Source organism: Rattus rattus, chromosome 2 (assembly GCF_011064425.1).
Source record: "Rattus rattus isolate New Zealand chromosome 2, Rrattus_CSIRO_v1, whole genome shotgun sequence".
NCBI lineage: Eukaryota > Metazoa > Chordata > Mammalia > Rodentia > Muridae > Rattus > Rattus rattus.
Genome location: NC_046155.1, coordinates 177,766,438 through 177,786,189, shown reverse-complemented (window position 1 = coordinate 177,786,189; position 19,752 = coordinate 177,766,438). Strand labels below are relative to the sequence as shown.

General features: G+C 45.3%; 1 protein-coding gene across 2 annotated transcripts; it reads left to right on the top strand.

Annotated features, from left to right (window-relative positions):
* Positions 1–4,718: 4,718 nt before the first annotated feature.
* On the top strand, positions 4,719–17,135 carry LOC116894552 (cationic amino acid transporter 3-like). Of its 2 annotated transcripts, none has more exons than XM_032896262.1 (12): positions 4,719–4,836; positions 9,209–9,610; positions 11,388–11,546; positions 12,174–12,351; positions 13,571–13,683; positions 13,830–14,052; positions 14,219–14,358; positions 14,460–14,562; positions 14,688–14,899; positions 15,045–15,211; positions 16,746–16,854; positions 17,014–17,135. In XM_032896262.1, exons 2-12 carry the CDS (start codon positions 9,238–9,240, stop codon positions 17,133–17,135), a joined length of 1,899 nt encoding a protein of 632 aa, XP_032752153.1. In that variant the 5' UTR covers positions 4,719–4,836; positions 9,209–9,237. The 2 variants fall into 2 exon arrangements, with proteins under 2 accessions (XP_032752153.1, XP_032752152.1); XM_032896261.1 differs by having other exon boundaries at positions 4,723–4,840; positions 9,185–9,610.
* The last annotated feature ends 2,617 nt before the right edge of the window (positions 17,136–19,752 follow it).

Sequence of the window (19,752 nt, the reverse complement as noted above, 5' to 3'; positions counted from 1 at the left end):
AGGAAAACATCGAATGGGATGTAAAGCGAATTAAATAAAAACAAAACAAAACAGGCAAAAACATAAACAAAACATATGATGCCTCAAATGGTTAAGTGCCTTGAGAGGAAGAAACATCCCAAGACAAAGGGGCTGAAGACACTTATTTTTTTTTAAACATTTATTTATTTTATTTATATGAGTACATTGTCACTGTCTTCAGACACACCAGAAGAGGGCATCAGATCCCATTACAGATGGTTGCGAGCCACCATGCGGTTGCTGGGAATTGAACTCAGGACCTCAGGAAGAGCAGTCCGTGCTCTTAAACACTGAGCCATCTCTCCAGCCCAAGACACTTACTTTTTATTGCTTGAAATTAGTTTCAATTAACTCTTACAAGAACCCTTTCCCCTCCCAAATCGATCAACTCATCTGGGCTGGGGAGACGGCTCACGAAGTAAAGGCACTTGCTGTCAATCCTGACAACCTGAGTTCCAACACTACGGTGACTTGTACAAGCTGTCATTTGACCTCCACGTGGGCGCCTTAGCAAGAGCACCAACACATAAAATAAATAAATGTAATTAAAAACAAAACAGTTAACGCACTCATCTAGTTCTCAGGTATTCACCAGCTCATCACGGAGTCTTTTTAAAATTGTAGACTTTAGCAGGCTCCGTGGTGGTGCATATCTTTAATTCCAGCATTTGAGAGGCAGAGGCATGGGGACCTCTGAGCTTGAGGCCAGTCTGGTGTGGATTAACTGCATAAAGGAACCCTGTCTCAAACAAACAAACAAACAAACAAACAAACAAACAAACAACACACACACACAGACACAGACACACACAGACACAGACACACACACACAGATACTCGCAAACAAACACACACACACACACACAAAAATAGACTTTTTTGGGTTTATTTAAACTTTAGTTAAGAGAAACTGTGTGTGGTTGTTTCTCTTGAATACGTCTGTCTGTACCATGCTTATGTAGTGCCAGAGAAGGTGGTGGATCACTAGGACTGGAGTTACACGTGGTTGTAAGCCTCCATATGTGGATGCTGGGAATTGAACCTGGGTCCTTTGGAAGAGCAGTTAGAATTCTTAACCATTGTCCTTAGTCTTTGTTAATTGATCAAACTCCTCAAAGGAGCCGAAAAGCACTATCAGCATCAAAGCAGGTACCTCTAGGACTCTGTGCTCTTATCAAAATACTTTTGGGGCAGGGTCTCATTATGTAGCTCTGGCTTTCCTAGAACTTGCTATGTAGATGATGAGGCTGACCTCAAACTCATAGAGATCTGCCTGCCACGTCCTCCTGAGTGCTGGGATTAAACGACTGTACTAACAAGCCTGTCCCCCTCTCCTTGAGATGGTCTCATATGGTATCCCAGACTGGCCTTGGACTCTACATTCTCCTGCCTGGGTCTCTTTAATTGTTGGGAGTTTAGGCAGTTTCTGGAGGAGTTCTGTGTGTTTTTGGAGATCTAAGAATGCAGAAATATGGCTCAGCTGATAGGACAATTGCCTAGCATATATGAAACTCTGAGTTTGAGTTCCTAGTGCACCACAAACAGGGTATGTTGGTCAGTCTGGGCTACATGAAACTCTTATAATAAAATAATAAAAACAAGGGCTGAGAGATGGCCCAGCAGTTAAGAGCACTCACTGTTTTCCCACGGGTACAGAGTTCAATTTCCATCAATCACATAGTGATTTACAACCATCTATAATGGGATTTTGTGTTTCTTCTGGCAAGTAGGCATACATGCAGAGCATATACATAAATAAATTTAAAATAATGATAAAAGAGGGGAAAATTATATTAGCAATAAAGTTGAGAGACCCTTGTTGAGAGATTTGTCCCTTTTTCAGAGGACCCAAGCTCAGTTCCCAGGACCCACATGATGGCTTACAACCATCTGTAACTGTAGTGCAGGGGATCTTATGCCCACTTCTGTCATGTACAGGCGCCAGGCATATATGTGGTGCACAGACATACACGCAAGGAAAACACTCAGACATGTAAAATAACATATATATTTTTTAAAAGTGATACCCTTGTGTACACTGCACCAGCCACTGCCCTTCTTTGTTGAAATCCTAACAACCATTTTGTTTTATTTTTAAAAATCACATTTATTTATCTGTTCATTTAGTGTGTGTGTGTGTGTGTGTGTAGGGCACACGTTGTGATGAGTATGAAGAGTTTAGAGGACAACTTGTGAGAATTGGTTTTTTTTTTTTAAAGATTTATTTATTTAACTTATGTAAGTACACTGTACATTGTCATTGTCTTCAGACACACCAGAAGAAGGCATTGGATTCCATTACAGATGTTTGTGCGCCACCCTGTGGTTGCTGGGAATTGAACTCAGGACCTCTGGAAGAGCAGTCAGTGCTCTTATCATTAAGCCATCTCTCCAGTCCCTGAATTGGTTCTTTTTTTTTTTTTTTTTTTCCGGAGCTGGGGCCCGAACCCAGGGCCTTGCGCTTCCTAGGTAAGGGCTCTACCACTGAGCTAAATCCCCAGCCCGGTTCTTTTTATTTATTGATTTATCTATTTTATTTCGAGTGTGTTTTGCTTGTCTGTATTTATGTGCACTGAGAGTGCTTGGTACTCAAAGAGGTCAGAGGAGAGCATTTGATCCCTGGAACTGGAGTTATGCATGATCAGGAACTCACATGGGTGCGGGGAATCAAACTCAGGTCCTTTGCAAGAGCAACAAGTGCTTTTAACCTCTGAGCCTTCTCTACAGTCCTGAGAGTTGTTTTTTGTTTTTTTGTTTTTTTGTTTTTCCCTACCACCCTGAAGGTCCTGGAAAACCAAACTCAAGGTTAGACATCCTGGGCTCTTGCTCAGCCGGATAAATGTAGTTTTCACCCCTCATAAAAGAATCTTCTTTTTTGCAACAGGAATTGTTAATTTTAAGTCAGGTGTGGTGGTACATACCTGCTCTCTCAGTACTTGGGAAACGGAGGCAGGAGGATCAGGAGTTCAGCGTTGTCTTCAGCTAGATATTGAGTTTGAGGCCACTGTCCTAAGAAAGAAATAAGAAGGGCTGGAGAGATGGTTCAGCTACTACTCTTAACCAGAGGTCTTGAGTTCAAATTCCACAACCATCCGTAATGGGATCTGACGTCCTCTTCTGGCATGCAGACGTACATGCAGACAGAGCACTCATATATTAAACAAATAAAATGAAAAGAATGAAAGTGGGGGAGGGGTGCTTGATAGAGGCTTACTTATGTAGCTCTAACTGTTCTGATGGAGGGAGCTGGGTTCAGTGCCTACAGCCATCTGTTAGGTCCAGTTCTTGAGAATTTGATTCCCCTTTCTGGCCTTACAGGCAAAACACCTACACCTACACCTACACACACACACACACACACACACACACACTCCCAAATGAAAGTCAGGCATGGCTAGTCTCGCACTCGGGTATCAATAGTTAGATGAATCTCTGAGTTTGAGGTCTACATAATGAGTTCCAGAGCACCCAGGGCCACACAGAGAAACTAGAAAAACCAAACAACAGCAACAACAAAACAAAACAAAAAACCCCAAAACTCCAAACAAAATCAGGGTTTGAGGAGCTGGTTCATGGGATAACAGGACTCATGCGTGGAATCTGGAACACAAATAGTGTGGAAAGAGAGAACAGATTCCTGAAGATTTTAACTTCCGCACCCATGCTGTGGGATAACAAACAAACCCCATCAAACAACAACAACAACAAAATCGAAAGCTAAAGCCCAAACTGGGGGGACTTTGAAGATCCAGACTCTTAAATTCAGGGTGGCTGACAGGATGTGACGGCACATACCTTTAATTCTATAAACCTGGAGGTAGAGACAAGCAGCTCTCTGAGTTCAAGGCTGGCCTGGTCTACAGGACAGGTTTCAGGACAATCAGAGCTACAGAGAAACAAAACAAAACAAAACGATCAAACCAAACCAAAATTCAGGTCTTCAAACTTGGCACCTTTACCTGCTGAGCTATCTTGCCAGCCTTATGTAACTTTAAATATAGATTTTTTTCTTTTTTATTTGGGGAGGTCACAGTGTCAGATCCAACCTATAGTTCCAGGTTGCTTTGAACTGCCTCATGTGAGCGTTGGGAATTGAACTCAAACTGTCCAGATGAAGGACTGAAGGACTTACCACTGAGCCATCTTTCCAGTCCCATTTATTTGTTATTATTACATCTTAGGTTTTTTTTTTTTTTTGTTGTTGTTGTTGTTGTTGTTGTTGTTGTTATTGTTCTTTTTGGTTTTGTACTCTCCAAACAGGGTCTCACTATGTAACCCTGGCTGTCTTAGAACTTGATACGTAGACCAAGCTAGTCTCAAACTCACAGAGATCTCTCTGCCTCTGCCTTCCAAGCGCTGGACCAAAGGAATGCGCTCCAGCACTTGGCTCTCTAGCCCTGTTTATTTTTGAGACATTATCTAGCCTGGTGTGGTAGTGCATTCCTTTAATTCCAGTGCTTGGGAGGTGGACTGCTATGAGTTTGAAGCCAGCCTGGTCTATACAAAAGGAGACCCTAAGAGAGAGAAAGAGAGAGAGAGAGAGAGAGAGAGAGAGAGAGAGAGAGAGAGAGAGAGAGAGAGAGAGTCTTCTCCAGAACTAGGGGAAAGGTTAAAAGGTTTTGATTGCTTTAGGACAGATGAGCTGTCCTTCCTTGTTTGTCCCCACCCTACCTGCCAGGCACTTTTTCAGTTGCTACTTGAATGCCGTGGCTCCTGCCTACTGCCTTAAAGAATTTTCAACTTCTGCCCAGCACAGATCTGGAGCTCAGCCTTGGGAACCCATCCAGTACTCCAGGTTTTCATCCAGTGTCTCCGGTAAGTCAGTGAAGAATTTCTTGGAAGAGTGTTTCACATCTCTTTGTTGTAGATGGAAAGGTTTAGAAATGTGTGTGACAAGGAGTTTAAGGATTGTATGATAAAGAAAAAAACTTTTATGTGTATGAATTTGTATATACATAGGCACATGATGTACATGGTGTACAACCTGCAGGGCTGAGTTTCAAACTCATGCTTGTCTTGCCTTTGCTATTGATCCATCCTACAGGCCCAAGATGGTGAGTGTTTGTTGTTGTTGTTTGTTTGTTTGTTTTATTTTGTTTTGAAACAGGGTCTTACTATGTAGCTCTGGCTGGCCTGGAACTCTCCATATAGATCATGCTGCCTTGCTGTCTTAGAACTCACTGTGTAAGTTCAGCCTGGCCTACGAGTGTAGCAATCTTCCTGGTGTGCACCACTATTCCCTTTGGTTTTGGTTTTGTTGTCACGGTTGGTTTTTTTTTTTTTTTTTTTTTTTTAAAGATTTATTTATTTATTTATATGTAAGTACACTGTAGTTGTCTTCAGACACACCAGAAGAGGGCATCAGATCTCATTACAGATGGTTGTGAGCCACCATGTGGTTGCTGGGATTTGAACTCAGGACCTCTGGAAGAGCAGTCAGTGCTCTTAACCACTGAGCCATCTCTCCAGCCCTTTTTTTTGGCTTTTATTGTCAGTTTCTGCCTCTACTTTATCCCCTGGGCCATATCTAGAGATATTAAGAAATTCTCTTTCTCAAGATGAGTCACAGAAGTCCTGCTCCAAATTTGGAAGGAAGGAATGTTGCACCGAGAGTGAGAGACCTAGGAATCCAAACAGACAAGCCTTTCTGGTTACCCTCGCAGGCTGTTAGCATTACTCCCCTCGGGCAAGTTAAAAGGGCTTTGGAAGCAGAGTCTTGGAGCCAGGCAGGAGGCAAACTGACAAATTCAGGTGCTGGGGAGAATGGCAGCCCCAAATTTGGCCCTGAGCTCGGGACCCTCCCAGACTTGATTCTGTTCTTTATTTGCTTTTTTTGGTATCCTTTAAAAAATCGAGTCCATTTACTTACTTATTTTGATTTCTTTTGGTTTTTACAGAATGTATGCACACCAGGAGGGTAGGAAACTCATTTCATAGCCCAGGTTGGGATGATTTGTTTTTTGTTTTTTTGTTTTTTTCTGCCTCAGCAGAATGCAGGGAATATAGGCTGGAAACATGATATGTGTCTAAATTACTTTTATTTGTTTTAATTTACTTACTTTTCTCAAAACAGGGTCTCAGTCTTCAGCCCAGGGTGACCTCAGACTCCTGGCAACCATTAATGCCAATCTCCTGAGTTCTGGGATTTGAGGTCTGAGCCACAATGTCAGACTCAAAATGTCCTTTATAACAATTTAGCTCAGTTGGTTGCTGTGGAAACCCTGGGTTTGATCTCTAGCACTACTTAAACCCACTGAGGCTGTGTACACCTACACATATTCCTAACATTTGGGAGATGGAGGCATCCCATGGAGGGGCACATGGTCAAGTCATTTTAACCTAGTGGGTTGGAACCCAATCTGAGCAACATGAGATTCTGTCTCATAAATAAAATAACGTGAAATACACAACTTTAATCCCAGCACTTGGGAGGCAGAGGCAGAGGCAGAGGCAGAGGCAGAGGCAGAGGCAGAGGCAGAGGCAGAGGCAGAGGCAGAGGCAGAGGCAGAGGCAGAGGCAGAGGCAGAGGCAGAGGCAGAGGCAGAGGCAGAGGCAGAGGCAGAGGCAGAGGCAGAGGCAGAGGCAGGAGGATCTCAGTTGGAGGCTAACCTGATCCACAGGGTGAGCTCCAGGAAAGAAAGAGCTACACAGTGAGATCTTGTCTCAAAAATCAAAAAAACAAAATCCACTCTCCTCCCCCTCCCCCCGACCCTCCCGCCAAAAAAATCAAAAAACTCTGAAATAATTTATGTAAGGATAGTGTTTCTTTGAGCTCTATAAGACATTTTATCTCATTGATAAGATTTGGGGAATGGACTCTGGGGATCCCAATTTGTAGCTGATAGGTCAAAATTCCTAAGAGTTGGGGTTGAAGGTAAGTGAAAACTGGGCCAGTTTTGGGGCTGGAGCCCTCAGCTTATGGGTTCAGTGCTAACTCCAGATAGACCATGTCAGAACTGGATTTGATTCACAAGCCTCTAGCTGTTGTCTGCCATTCTGGGGTGGTAGGATGTGCTGAACAGGTTTATGTCAACTTGATACAAGCTGAAGTCATCTGAGAGGGAACCTTAGTTAATAAAATGTCTCCATAAAATCAGGCTGGAGGCAAAGCTGTAGAGCATTTTCTTAGTGATTGATGGGGATAGTGTGGGGCTAGGGAGCCATGAGACCAGGAGGGGCAGGCCTGGAGCACGAGTCGGGTAGAGACATGTCTTATAAACCTCAGAGTGAGCCTTAGCTACCAGGAGACCCCCAAATGAGACTTGAGAACCGAGTTTATGCAAAAACAAGATTATTGTTCCAGTGCACTGGGGTCGTCCTGCACCCAGAGGGGAGGCAACTCCTTCGTTCTCATAAGCCTTTTATACAATTTTTGAGGGCAGATCATAGCAACAGCAACTAGGCACATAATGATTGGTGGTCCTGGTGACCTTTACATTAATTGGTTGGGTGGGGGACACTCAAGCACCTGCCCTATCTCCAGGTGGCTGGATAATTGGCTGGGTAGAACCCGGGGACTCAAGCACCTGCCCTATCTCCAGGGGGCTGGATAATTGGCTGGGTAGAACCCGGGGACTCAAGCACCTGCCCTATCTCCAGGGGGCTGGATAATTGGTTGGGTAGGGCCTGAGGACTCAAAAACCTGCCCTGTCTCCAGGTGGCCGGATAATTGGCTGGGCAGGGAGCGGGGCCTCAGGGACCTTTCCTAAGGCCCGGTGGGAAGTTCCAAGTCACGACTCTCAGTCCAAAACCCAAAAATTTCTGTCTTGAGGTCAGCAAGAGTATGATTTTCCCTACCCCGGGGCCTGTGCTTCCCTGTTCACATAGCCTTGTGCTCTCCACCACAGGAGGTCACGTAGCCCGTAGCCAGGTTACACTTCCTTTCCCCTTATAAGGTCGCATCCCGCAGCACTTGGAATTTCTCCTTATGCAAATGAAGTATCTTACATCATCTCTCCTGGGCTAATGGACAACACAAACCTTGTCCGGGGACCCTGGCCAGCTCCGCAGGAGCATAAGTACCTCCCTTTCCTCCCCATTAATGAACAATGCTGTTCTTGGATGGACCAAGATCCTGCCTGTACCCTCCCGTGCCCTGCTAAGCTTCCCTCCCTCCAGCCCAGCCCCCTGTGCAATGCGCCTGAGAGGGAGAAGAGTACCTGGGATGTGAGGGGAGGGCCCAGTGCCACTGTGGGATGGTTATCCAGGGTTCTATAAAAAAGCAGGCCGAGTAAGCACGAGGAGCAAGGCCCTAAACAACACCCCTCCATGACTTCTGCATCAGCCCCTGCCTCCAGCTTCCTACTCTATTTGAATTTCTGTCAAAGATGTGAACAGTGCGGCAAAGGCCAAATAAACCCTTGGTGTTTCATCCCAGCAATAATAACCCTGACTCGGACGTAGGGTTACTTAAGGCATTCTGGGGGTCAGAGAAACGATTTGGGCTGTGAATACAGCAGGAAAAAAACCTTGAGCATCTACTTTGCATGGACAGAGGTAGGGCCTGTGTGTGTTTGGAGCCGTGAGGTTCCTTTCCTGTCTTTCTGTACTGGGAATAGAAGTTTCAGGAAAGAAACTGCATGGGAGACTACCCAATTAGAAGCATAACGATCGCGGAGGGGTTGGCATGTTGCAGGACTGTGAACCCCGAAGTTATGTTATTTACTGGAAAACATGGTTTTAGTTGTGGTGTGGCTCAGTCTTAGCACACACCTTTAGTTCAAGAGTTTTCTGCTTGAACATTTTAAACTGGATTAGACTCAACCAGAGGCCAAGGGGCAGAGCAAGCAATCATTTGACAGGAAGTGAGCAGAGGATTTTTAAGAAAAACAAACAAACAAACAAACAAACAACCCCATAGAGCGAAAGAGGTAGACAGAAGGACGCATAGAGACATACCGGAAGTAGAAGGGAGGGACATTGAGTTTGAAGGAGGTTTTTTGGAGACGGGCTTGAGGGAGGGGATTCTTTCTGAGACATCGTCTGAGACGGAAGGTTAGCTGGGTGCTTTCTCTGCTTCTCTGAGCGAGCAGGCTTTCACCCCAGCGTCTGGTTCAGGAGTCTTCATTGATAAAATGCAACATTTGAGATTTTGCTAAAAACAACACCCGAGTGCTTGAGTTAAAGGCACAAACCACCACACCCTATCAGGTGATCGTTCAAGATTTCTCATCTTGTTTTCCGGCAGAGTTCGGATCCCTCCACCAGGCTCTGAAGATGTTATGGCAGAACCTCCATCAGTTTGGCCAGAAGCTGGTTCGCCGGCGGCCCCTGGCGGCAAGTGAACAGTCTGAATCTTCCTTGTCTCGATGTCTGACCACTTTGGACCTTGTGGCCTTGGGTGTGGGCAGTACCCTGGGAGCAGGCGTGTATGTCCTGGCCGGGGAGGTGGCCAGAGAGAAAGCTGGGCCGTCCATCATCATCTGCTTCTTAATTGCTGCCCTGTCTTCAGTGATGTCTGGACTCTGTTATGCGGAGTTTGGAGCCAGGGTACCGTGTTCAGGTTCCGCTTATCTCTACAGCTATGTTACAGTGGGCCAGCTGCTGGCTTTCATCACTGGCTGGAACCTCATACTCAACTATGTCATTGGTGAGGAGATGGGGACTTAGAATGGGTATGGGCATGATGACCATGGGGCGGAGTAGGCAAAGCAGGTTTTACCCTCATTTGTAAGCACTGCCACTTGGTTTGGGGGCTTGGGTAGTGGGAACCCCAGATGCCATTCTCCCTTTTTGCTGCTTCCTTAAAGGATTAAACCTAAAAGAAGTGAGATTTGTAGTGAATGGACATATTTCTTTTTGTTTGAGGCTTCAACTTTGTGGCGATACTCCCAGCTTTGCCTCCCCATCACTAGGTTTATAGGTGTGACCCACCATGCCTTATAGAACCTCTTGTTTCATTTTTTTATGAATACAAGGGTCTTATGTAGCCCAGGCTGCCCTGGAATTTGCCATATAGCAGAAAACGGCCTCAAATCTCTGATATACATGCTTACTGCTTTCGAGTGCTGGGATTATAAGGCATGTGTCATCTGGCCTAGCTTGGTCCCCCAACCCTTCTTTCCATTTCAGTTTTAAAGGCTTATTTTATTTTTAATTATGTGTGTATGTGTATAGGTTTATACATGCAAGTGCAGGTGTCTGCAAAGGTCAGAAGCAGGAATTACAAGCTACATGACATGTGCACTGGAAACTAATCTCAGGCCTCTCGAAAGAGCAGTGTGCTTTTATAACCTCTCGGCCATCTCTCCAGACCCTCCCGGCTTCTGCTTTGAGACAGAGTCTCACTATATAGCTCGGGTTAGCCTGCAACTCACTACGTAGATCAAACTGACTTTGAGCTCATAGAGTTCCCTGTCTCTATTTCTGAATCTGAATGCTGGCATCAAAGGTGTGCACTTCCATGCCTGCCTCTCTTTTTCTTTCTTCCTTCCTTCCTTCCTTCCTTCCTTCCTTCCTTCCTTCCTTCCTTCCTTCCTTCCTTCCTTCCTTCCTTCCTCCCTCCTCCTCCTCCTCCTCCTCCTTTTCTTCTCTCTCTCTCTCTCTCTCTCTCTCTCTCTCTCTCTCTCTCTCTCTCTCTCTGGTCAGGGTGTTATATAAGTAGACCAGGTTGGCCTTGAACTCTCTATGTTAACTGAGGATGACCTGACCTGAACTCCCAATTCTCCTGCTTTTACCTCCTAAAAATGGAATCACAGGACTCCTTGCTTCATTTCGAAGGATACAGGGTCTCATGTAGCCCTGGCTGTACCCCTGTTTGTTCCTCCTGAGAGTTGGGATTAAAGGCCTGCAGGATGGCTAGGAATTCCTTGTTTATTTCAATGAGATTAGTTTTACAGACTGTTCATCATTTGGAGTGTTTGTTTACCTGCTACATTTTTGAAAATTCCTAGACCACTATTTTGTTTGTTTTTGCAGTGCCTGGGCTCAAACCCAGGGCCTTGAGTATGGGAGGCAAGTACTCTGCCACAGGGCTAAATGCCTATCCCAGGAAACTCTTGTGAGATTATCTATCTATCTATCTATCTAATTTCTAATTAATCCCCTTCCTGTAATCTCCACATCCTTCCCCTACTATTCCATCTCCTCTCTTCTCCCTTCTCTTTGCCTCTATGAGGGTTCTCCTCTACCCACTGACCCATTCCTGCCTCACTGCTCTAACATCCACCTATTCTGGGACTTCAAGCTTTCACAGGGTGGAGCGGTCTCTGGATGGCCTGGAACAGAGAGATTATAGATCTTGTGTATGATTTTTACTCTTACTCCTCATGGCAGAGATTGAGATTAGATATGCTTCTCTCTCTTCCTGTCTGTATTCTAAGGGTTCACTTTCTGTTTGTGAATGAAGGCTTCCCTTCCTCTTACAGGAGCAGCCAGTGTGGCTCGGGCCTGGAGTGCAGCTTTTGATGGCCTCATAGGGAACCATATCTCCCAAGCCCTACAGACGACTTTCCCTATCCAAGTGCCCAGCTTTCTGGCCAAGTATCCAGACTTTTTTGCACTTGGTCTGGTGCTAGTCCTCACTGGTGAGTCAGGCTGGAGCGGGGTGATGAGTGAAGATGTGAAATCCAAGGCACAGGAGGAGGGCAGGGTGTGAGACAGGGGTTTTCCCATACCAGGGGCTGTGGGTCTGTAGTAAAATACTGAGTAACAATATGTCTAGCTTTCAACCACTGGATGTTGGAGGTACCCTCTTCCCCCCTGTTACAAGCCCGGTGTCTGTGGTACCCTCCAACCTTCTGCCGAGATCCACTGATGTAGAATATTAGCTTCTACTGCAATTACTTTTTACTTGATAAGCCATCTTGCAAGCCTTTCTTCTGTATGAAGACCACATTTAAAAAGAAAATAAATTAGATCTTACTTTATGTGTATGTGTTTTGCCTGCGTGTATATATGTATGTGTGCCAAGTATTTGCCTGGTATCAAAGCCACCATATGGGTTCTGGGAACTGAATCCAGGTCCACTGCAAGAGCAGCCAGTGCTCTTAATCAATGAACCATCTCTCCAGCCTGAGATTTTGACTTTGATCCACAATCCTTCTTGTGTATCTGGGTTGGTTAAACTCTTGTGTCCTGGTGTGTGTCCAGGTATGTGCCACCACAACCATGTTAGGGTTCTTACTGTTTTCTTTCCATTCCTTTTCCTGCAGGAATCCTGGCCCTGGGAGCACGAGAGTCAGCCATGGTCACTAGGGTTTTCACAGGAGTGAATCTTTTGGTGCTGTGTTTTGTCTCCCTCTCTGGCTTCATTAACGGCAAGCTACACAACTGGCAGCTCACAGAGGATGACTACAAACTGGCTTTGTCAGAGACCAACAGCACTGACAGGTCAGCTCAGGGCAGGAAGGGGCGGAAAGTAGGGGTCTGGCTAGTGGGCCCATGTGATGCATGTAGCAGCCCAAAGCTGTGTGCCAACAGAGGGATACTATGGAAGTTGTGTATACCCCTTCAATAGTTTTCTTTTAATTTTTTTAAATTTTGAGATGTTTTCTTTTCTTTTTTTTCCTTTTCTTTCTTTGTTTTTTTCTTTTTCCTTTGTTTTTTGGAGACAGGGTTTCATTAAAGGCTTGTGCACTGCCTCATCCCCATCAGCATTTTTGTTTTTTCAAGACAAGGTCTTACTGTATAGCTCTAAACGTCCTGGATCTCTCTCTGTGTAGAGCAGGCTGGCCTTGAACTCAGAGATCCACCACCCTCTGCCTCTCAAGAACTGAGATTAAAAGGTGTGCGCCATTATGCCTGGCATAATGTTTGTTTGTTTTTAAAGATTTATATTTATTTCATGTATGTGAGTACACTGTAGCTGTCTTCAGACACCAGCAGAGGGTATTGGATCGCATTACAGATGACTGTGAGCTACCATGTGGTTGTTGGGAATTGAACTCAGGACCTCTGGATGATCAGTCTGTGCTCTTAACTGCTGAGCCATCTCTCCAGCCCCATGCCTGTTAGTCCTTAATATTTATTTGTGTATGAGTGATTTTGACTGGTTATATATATATGTACCATGTGCGTGCCTGGTGCATGTGGAGGCCAGAGAAGGGCATTGGATCCTCTGTAATTGGAGTTAAACGTGTTTGTGAATTACCATATGGGTTCTAGACATTGAACTGAGGTCCTCTAGAAGAGCAGCCGGTGCTGAGTCATCTGTCTAGTCTCCTTTATGGTTGTTTTTGAAGAAGGGTATTATGGATCTCAGCCTGGCATCTAACTTATTAAGTAGCGAATGATACCACAGACTTCTGATTCTCTTGCTTCTATGTCCCAAGTGCTTCTATGTCACACATGTTGGGATCAAACCCATAGTATGTATGCTAAGCAAGTACTCAACCAACTGAGCTATGTCCTAGCATCCCTCGTCCTGCATCTTCACTATTTTTGTGTTTTGACACAAGGTCTTGCTATGTAGCCCAGACTACCTATGAGGTCTATAGATACAGTTGGCTGTGAATCTTCAGCCTTGAGTTCCTGCGTGCTGGGATTATAGGCATACTCCGTTATGCCCTGTGTTCCTGCAATGATTTCCTCCTTCTTTCTTTTGCCACAGCTTGGGACCACTGGGCTCTGGAGGGTTCATGCCTTTTGGCTTGACGGGGATTCTTCGTGGTACAGCCACATGTTTCTTCGCCTTCATTGGGTTTGACTGTATTGCGAGTACAGGTGAGTAGTAGTCCCTCTGCCCTATCAAAAGTATATACATGTAGGGCTGGTGGAGGGTTAGCCTGCTTTGGGGAGCATAGGAGGGGAGAGGGTGTGTGTGGTGGCCTGTAAGTGCTTCTGAATCAAGGTCCGTTCCATCCCTGCAGGGGAAGAGGCCCGCTGTCCCCAGCGTTCCATCCCATTGGGCATCGTGATCTCACTCTTCATTTGCTTTCTGATGTATTTTGGTGTTTCATCCGCACTCACCCTCATGATGCCCTACTACCAGATTAACATCAACAGCCCCTTGCCCCAGGCATTTATCCATGTTGGATGGGGCCCTGCTCGCTATGCAGTAGCTGTGGGAACCTTATGTGCCCTTTCATCCAGGTTGGTATCAAAGGTTTTTTTCTCATTTGCTGCTAGATTGTCAACTGTCCCAGCCTTTGAAATAGAGAGAAGAGAGGGAGGAGAAATGTCTTACATGGCTATAGGAGCAGGGCCTGCTCCTTGACACTCTCTGGAGTCTCTTACTTGTGTTCCTCTTCTCTAACAGCCTCATAGGTTCCATTTTCCCAGTGCCTCGGGTGGTGTATTCCATGGCAGAGGATGGGCTCCTGTTCCGGAAACTTGCCCAGGTTCATCCTCGAACACACACCCCGGTCCTAGCCACGGTCCTTTGTGGAGTCATTGCAGGTAAGACAACCACAGCCTTACCAACTTCATCAGCTTGGCTATGTTCACTAACTAATGCCTCACCATTTTTTACACCTACCTTTTATTCTTAATCACTTTAGCATTCATGGCTTTCCTTGTTGAGCTCAGTGATCTGGTGGACCTCTCATCCATAGGGACTTTGCTCGCCTATTCTTTGGTGGCCTTCTCTGTTCTTGTCCTCAGGTGAGACTCCATCACGCCTTGGGTGGGTGGTATGGGGCCATGAAGACAGCTAGATGTTTATCCTGGCTGTCACTTGTGTGCATGGGGGCAGCTGGTAATGTTCCCATGTTACCTCACTCATTCAGGTACCAGCCAGACCAGACCTTAAGCTCTTGTAAGAAGGAGAAATCTGACAGTATGGCTGTTGAGCTGGAGCCTGGGCTTGAACTTTCTTCATGCATGGAGCCTATGTCTCCAGAAGGGACTCCAGGGATTGCAAGGGGACTCTGTATGCCCACGGACACCACCCCAACTCTGAGATCTGGCCGGATCGTCTATGGATGTGCTTCCCTGCTTGGTGACCACTGGGACTTTACTCCTTGGGCATTTGGAAGCTGGTAGCATGGGGTGGATGTTATTAGCAGAGCGGGAGGTATGGTACAGACAGGTTTGGTGAGAAGCAGCCCAGTGTTCTGACAGACTTTCCCCAACTTGACTTGCAGCCCTCCTTCTGATGTTCCTGTGCCTGATCCTGGTCCAGTGGTCCACACAGCTGTTCTCCGGTAACCCAGTTTTGATAGCTGTGGCTGTTTTACTGTTTCTTCTTACTGTTGGGGTGGTCATTGTCATCTGGAGACAGCCTCAGAGCACCATTCCTCTCCACTTTAAGGTAGGTGACTGACTTCTCTTATGATAATCCACCCTATGGAGGTTGTCATGTCTGACTTAAGGTCTAAGCATGTTTTACTTTACCATGGAAGGAAGGGGCAGGAACTGATAAAACCAGTGGACATGCTGGGCATGGTGGTCCTTGTCTTTAGTCCCAGAACTCAGGAGACAGAAGCAAGGATAGGTAATCCCCAAGTCTGAGGCCAGCTTGGTCTACACATAATATTTCAGGCCAGGAGAACCTATTTCACAACCCCCTCCCAATACACCAATGGGCAGAGCTTCCAGATACTCAGGAGGCTGGGGCAGGAGGATCACATAAAGGCCAGCATGGACTACAGCTACTTCTAGATTAGTAGTTTAGTGACATTCTGACTCAAAATAAAGATAATACAGGTATGTTGTTGCTACCTACCTACACTTTTAATACTAGGGAGGCAGAGGGAACTCAGGCATTCAAGGCTATGCTCAGTTTAAGCAAACAAACAAAAATCCCAAAGTCTGGGAGATGTAACTCAGTGGTAGAACACTTGCTTAATATGTATGAAACCCTGGGAGCAGTCCCCAGTATTGAAAAGAAGCCAGAGGGAGGTGGGATGTAGTCAGTTCATAGAGCAATAGTTTAGAATGCATGAAGTATTAGGTTTCATACTAGCACCACACAAGCCAAGAATATGCTGCATGTTTATAATCCCAGCACAGGGGAAGTGTAGGAGCTGGAGAATCAGAAGTTCAGGGACCTTTTTGAGACCCTATATCCAAAAAAAAAAAAAAAGACATCTGCTGCTGGACGTGGTGGTGGTGCGTGCCTTTAATCCAAGCACTCAGGAGGTAGAGTCAAGCAGATCTTTGAGTTTGAGGCTAGCCTAGTCTATAGAATGGGTTCCAGGACAGCCAGGGCTACTCAGAGAAACTCTGTGTGGAAAAACCAAAAGCAACCAACCAACCAAACAAAAGACATCTGGGTGCCGGAGCCATGGCTCAGTGGTTAAGAGCACTGGCTGTTCTTCCAAAGGTCCTGAGTTCAATTCCCAGCAACCACATGTTGTCTCACAACCATCTGTAGTGGGATCTGGTGGCTTCTTCTGGCCTGCAGGTGTACTTGAAGGTAGAATACTAATATACATAAAGTAAATAAATGAATCTTAATAAAAATATTTTTAAAATGGGGGAGAAAGACATCTGCTAGGTATGTGGTACATTCTTTCAATGTGCCTTTAATCCTAGCACTTGGGAGGCAGAAGCAGGAGGATCTCTTGAGTTCAAGGCCAGCCTGGTGTACAAAGAGTTGCAGGACAGCCAAGACTGTTATATAAAAAAAACCTTGTGTCAAATCCCTCCCCCCAAAGGCGCTTACTTATAAGCCCCATCTCAGTGTTTTGGTGCTCAGTATATGTCCCTTCTGGCACATCCCATGGGGTTTGCAATATAAGCAGGAACTGACTGCAGAGCCCAGGGAGGGGGCTGTGTCTTTCACTCATGGAGACGAGCTCAGGTGTCTAGTATGCACAGGGATTTACAGGCTGTGCCCACAGGTTCCAGCCCTGCCTGTGCTTCCTGCACTGAGTATCTTTGTGAACATCTACCTGATGATGCAAATGACTACTGGGACCTGGATTCGCTTTGGTATCTGGATGGTGATTGGTGAGTAGCTTACTGGGGAAGAGATCCTTTGACAGCTGAGTACAACAGTCTTCTAGTTGCCTGTGTTTGAAAGGCCCTGAGGCCATGTGGAGAATTCTCTAGTGGGTACCTGGGTAAAGAGCTGATCAATTGCACCTCTCTGTCTCTATTCTCTTTTAGGATTTGCTATCTACTTTGGATATGGGATCCAGCACAGCTTGGAAGAGAAGAATGACCAACAGCCTACAGCCTCAAGCTCCCAGACTCCCCAGGAACATACTCCTAGTGCTGAATTACCTTAACTGCAGAAACTGGACGCTTCTAGGACCCCATGGGTGCCCTTTCCTCTCTCTCAGTCTCTCAGTCTCTCAGTCTCTCAGTCTCTCTCTCTCTCTCTCTCTCTCTCTCTCTCTCTCTCTCTCTGTGTGTGTGTGTGTGTGTGTGTGTGTGTGTGTGTGTGTGTGTGTGTGTGTGTGTGTTCAGGAGGCAGTACTGGGAATTGAACTTAGAGCCTTGTGCATTTGAGGCAAATGCTTCACCATCGAATATCTCTTGTAGGTGTCTTTAAGTCAAGGGAAAGTTTGAATATTTGTGGGCTATAGATGGGATTTATTTTTATAGCATTGTTATTTGTGAGCAAATTTCTTAACTTGTGTGTGTGTGTGTGTTGAAATTGGACCCATGATTTTGCATATACTAGGCAAGTACTCCACCACTGAGTCATATCCCTAGCCCCCTTAGTTATTTAACTGACAATAAAATTTAGATATTCACATATTATAGAATGGCTAAATAAAACTGATTAATATATCTGTTTCTTTTTCTGTTTGGTCAGGGTTAGTCTTGTATGGCCCAGATCAGACTTGAACTTGAGATCATCTGAACTTCCTTATTATTTATAGTGTGTGTGTGTGTGTGTGTTTGTGTGTGTGTGTGTGTGTGTGTGTGTGTAGAGGGGGGAGAGAGAGAGAACATATACCACAGTGTTTGTGGAGGTCAAAGGACAACTTTGTAGGTTCTTCTCTCTTTCCACCTTTCACAGATTGAGCTCAGGTCTTTAGGCTTTTGTGGCAACCACTTTACTCACTGAGGCATCTTGTTGGCCCTTATGTCCCCCTTCCCTCACTCCCAAACAGTATCATAGCTGAGAACGACCATGAACTCCTGAGAACGACCATGAACTCCTGATCCTTCTGTCACTATTCCCCAAGTGTTGGTATTATAGGAGTAGACCATGTTCCTTGTTGTTTTTTATTTAGGATTTCTCAATGTAGTTCTGACTACCCCTGTTACTTGCTCGATAGACCATGCTGGCCTTGAGCTCAGAGATCTCCCCCTGGAGTGCTGGGATTAAAGACATGTGCCACCCCTGGCCTGTCTCTGTGCTCAGTTAATATAGAGATAAAAATCATGCCAGGGCTTTAAGCATGTTAGGACAACCATTTTACCAACTCTGTTCCACCCCTAGCCCTACATTAATGTTTTGTGATGAAAACATTTAAAACATTTTGTAGCATTTTCCAGATATATAGTACATTGTTCATCTGTGGCCATATGTATATGAACTTGGAGGATGTATATTATGTTAAGTGAAATAAATGAAGTTTGAACAAGCATGGATTTTTTTCTATGTGTGTATGTGGGTACACATGCCATACATGCATGTAGACACCAGAGAACAGCTTGTGGGGGTCACTTCTGTCCTACCATGTGGGGCTTCAGGCTTGAACTCAGATCATCAGACTTAGTGGCAATGGCCGTTACCAGCTGAGCCATCTCATTAGCTCTGCTTTTTTTTTTTTTTTTTAAATAAAAAAGTTTCATTATGTAACCTAGGCTGACCTCCAACTCAGGCAACCTTTCTGTATCAGCCTCTTGAGTATATGCCATGACACCCAGCTAGATGGACTAATGCTCAATTCCTATTGAGATCCAGAGATTGGCTGGGTATGATGGCATATATCTGAAACGTATTTTTAGTAGAAGCGTTACAAATTTGAGGTCAGCTCAGTCTTCATGGTGATGTAGGGAATATCAAACAAGCAAAACAAAACCATGTAGGGGCTGGAGAGATGGCTCTGCTTTTTAAGTTGCTACTCTTGTACAATACCTGGGTTTGATTCCTAGCTTTCTCATGGTGGTTCAACTGTCTGTCACTCCAGTTCTAAGGGTGCCAACACTTGCTTCTGGCCTCTACAGGCCCCCGAAAGCATGTGGTGCATGTACATAGACTCGGGTATACACACACAAGTAAAAATAAAAAAAATATCATGTAGAGATTGTTAGGCTGGGTGAACACAAAGTTTACTATCAAAGCTTTATCGAAACGTGCACTTTTTCCTCCAGTGTGGGTATCTTTCACACAACTGCTCTATTCCTGAGCTGCACCCCTACCCTGTTTAGATATCAGAAAACAAATATGATAATCAAAGGGAAGCTGGGTAGGGTGATTCAGGACTGTCATCTCAGAACAGTAGCTAAGGCAGGATAATGCCAGGAGTTGAAGGCCAGCTTAGACTATGTAGTGAGACCCGGTTACAAAAGGAGCCTGAGAGATAGATGGCTTAGTTGACAAGCATAAGGCTCAGAGTTCAGATGCCTGGCTGCTCTAGAACTCACTATGTAGACCAGGCTGGCCTCAAACTCACAGAAGTCAAAAGATCCTCCTGCCTCTGAGGAGGCACTTAATCCAAGTGCTGGATTAAGATCATAGTCCAGCACACCTGCCCTTATGCTGGGTTCTTACGTCTCATTTGCATCTGGACCCCAGTCATACTGCCTGTTTTATTTAGGGTTTTGCTGCTATGAACAGACACTATGACTATGGCAACTCTTATAAGGATAACATTTAATTGGGGCTAGCTTACAGGTTTTGGGGTTCAGTTTATTATCAGTCAAGGTGGGAGCATGGCAGCATCC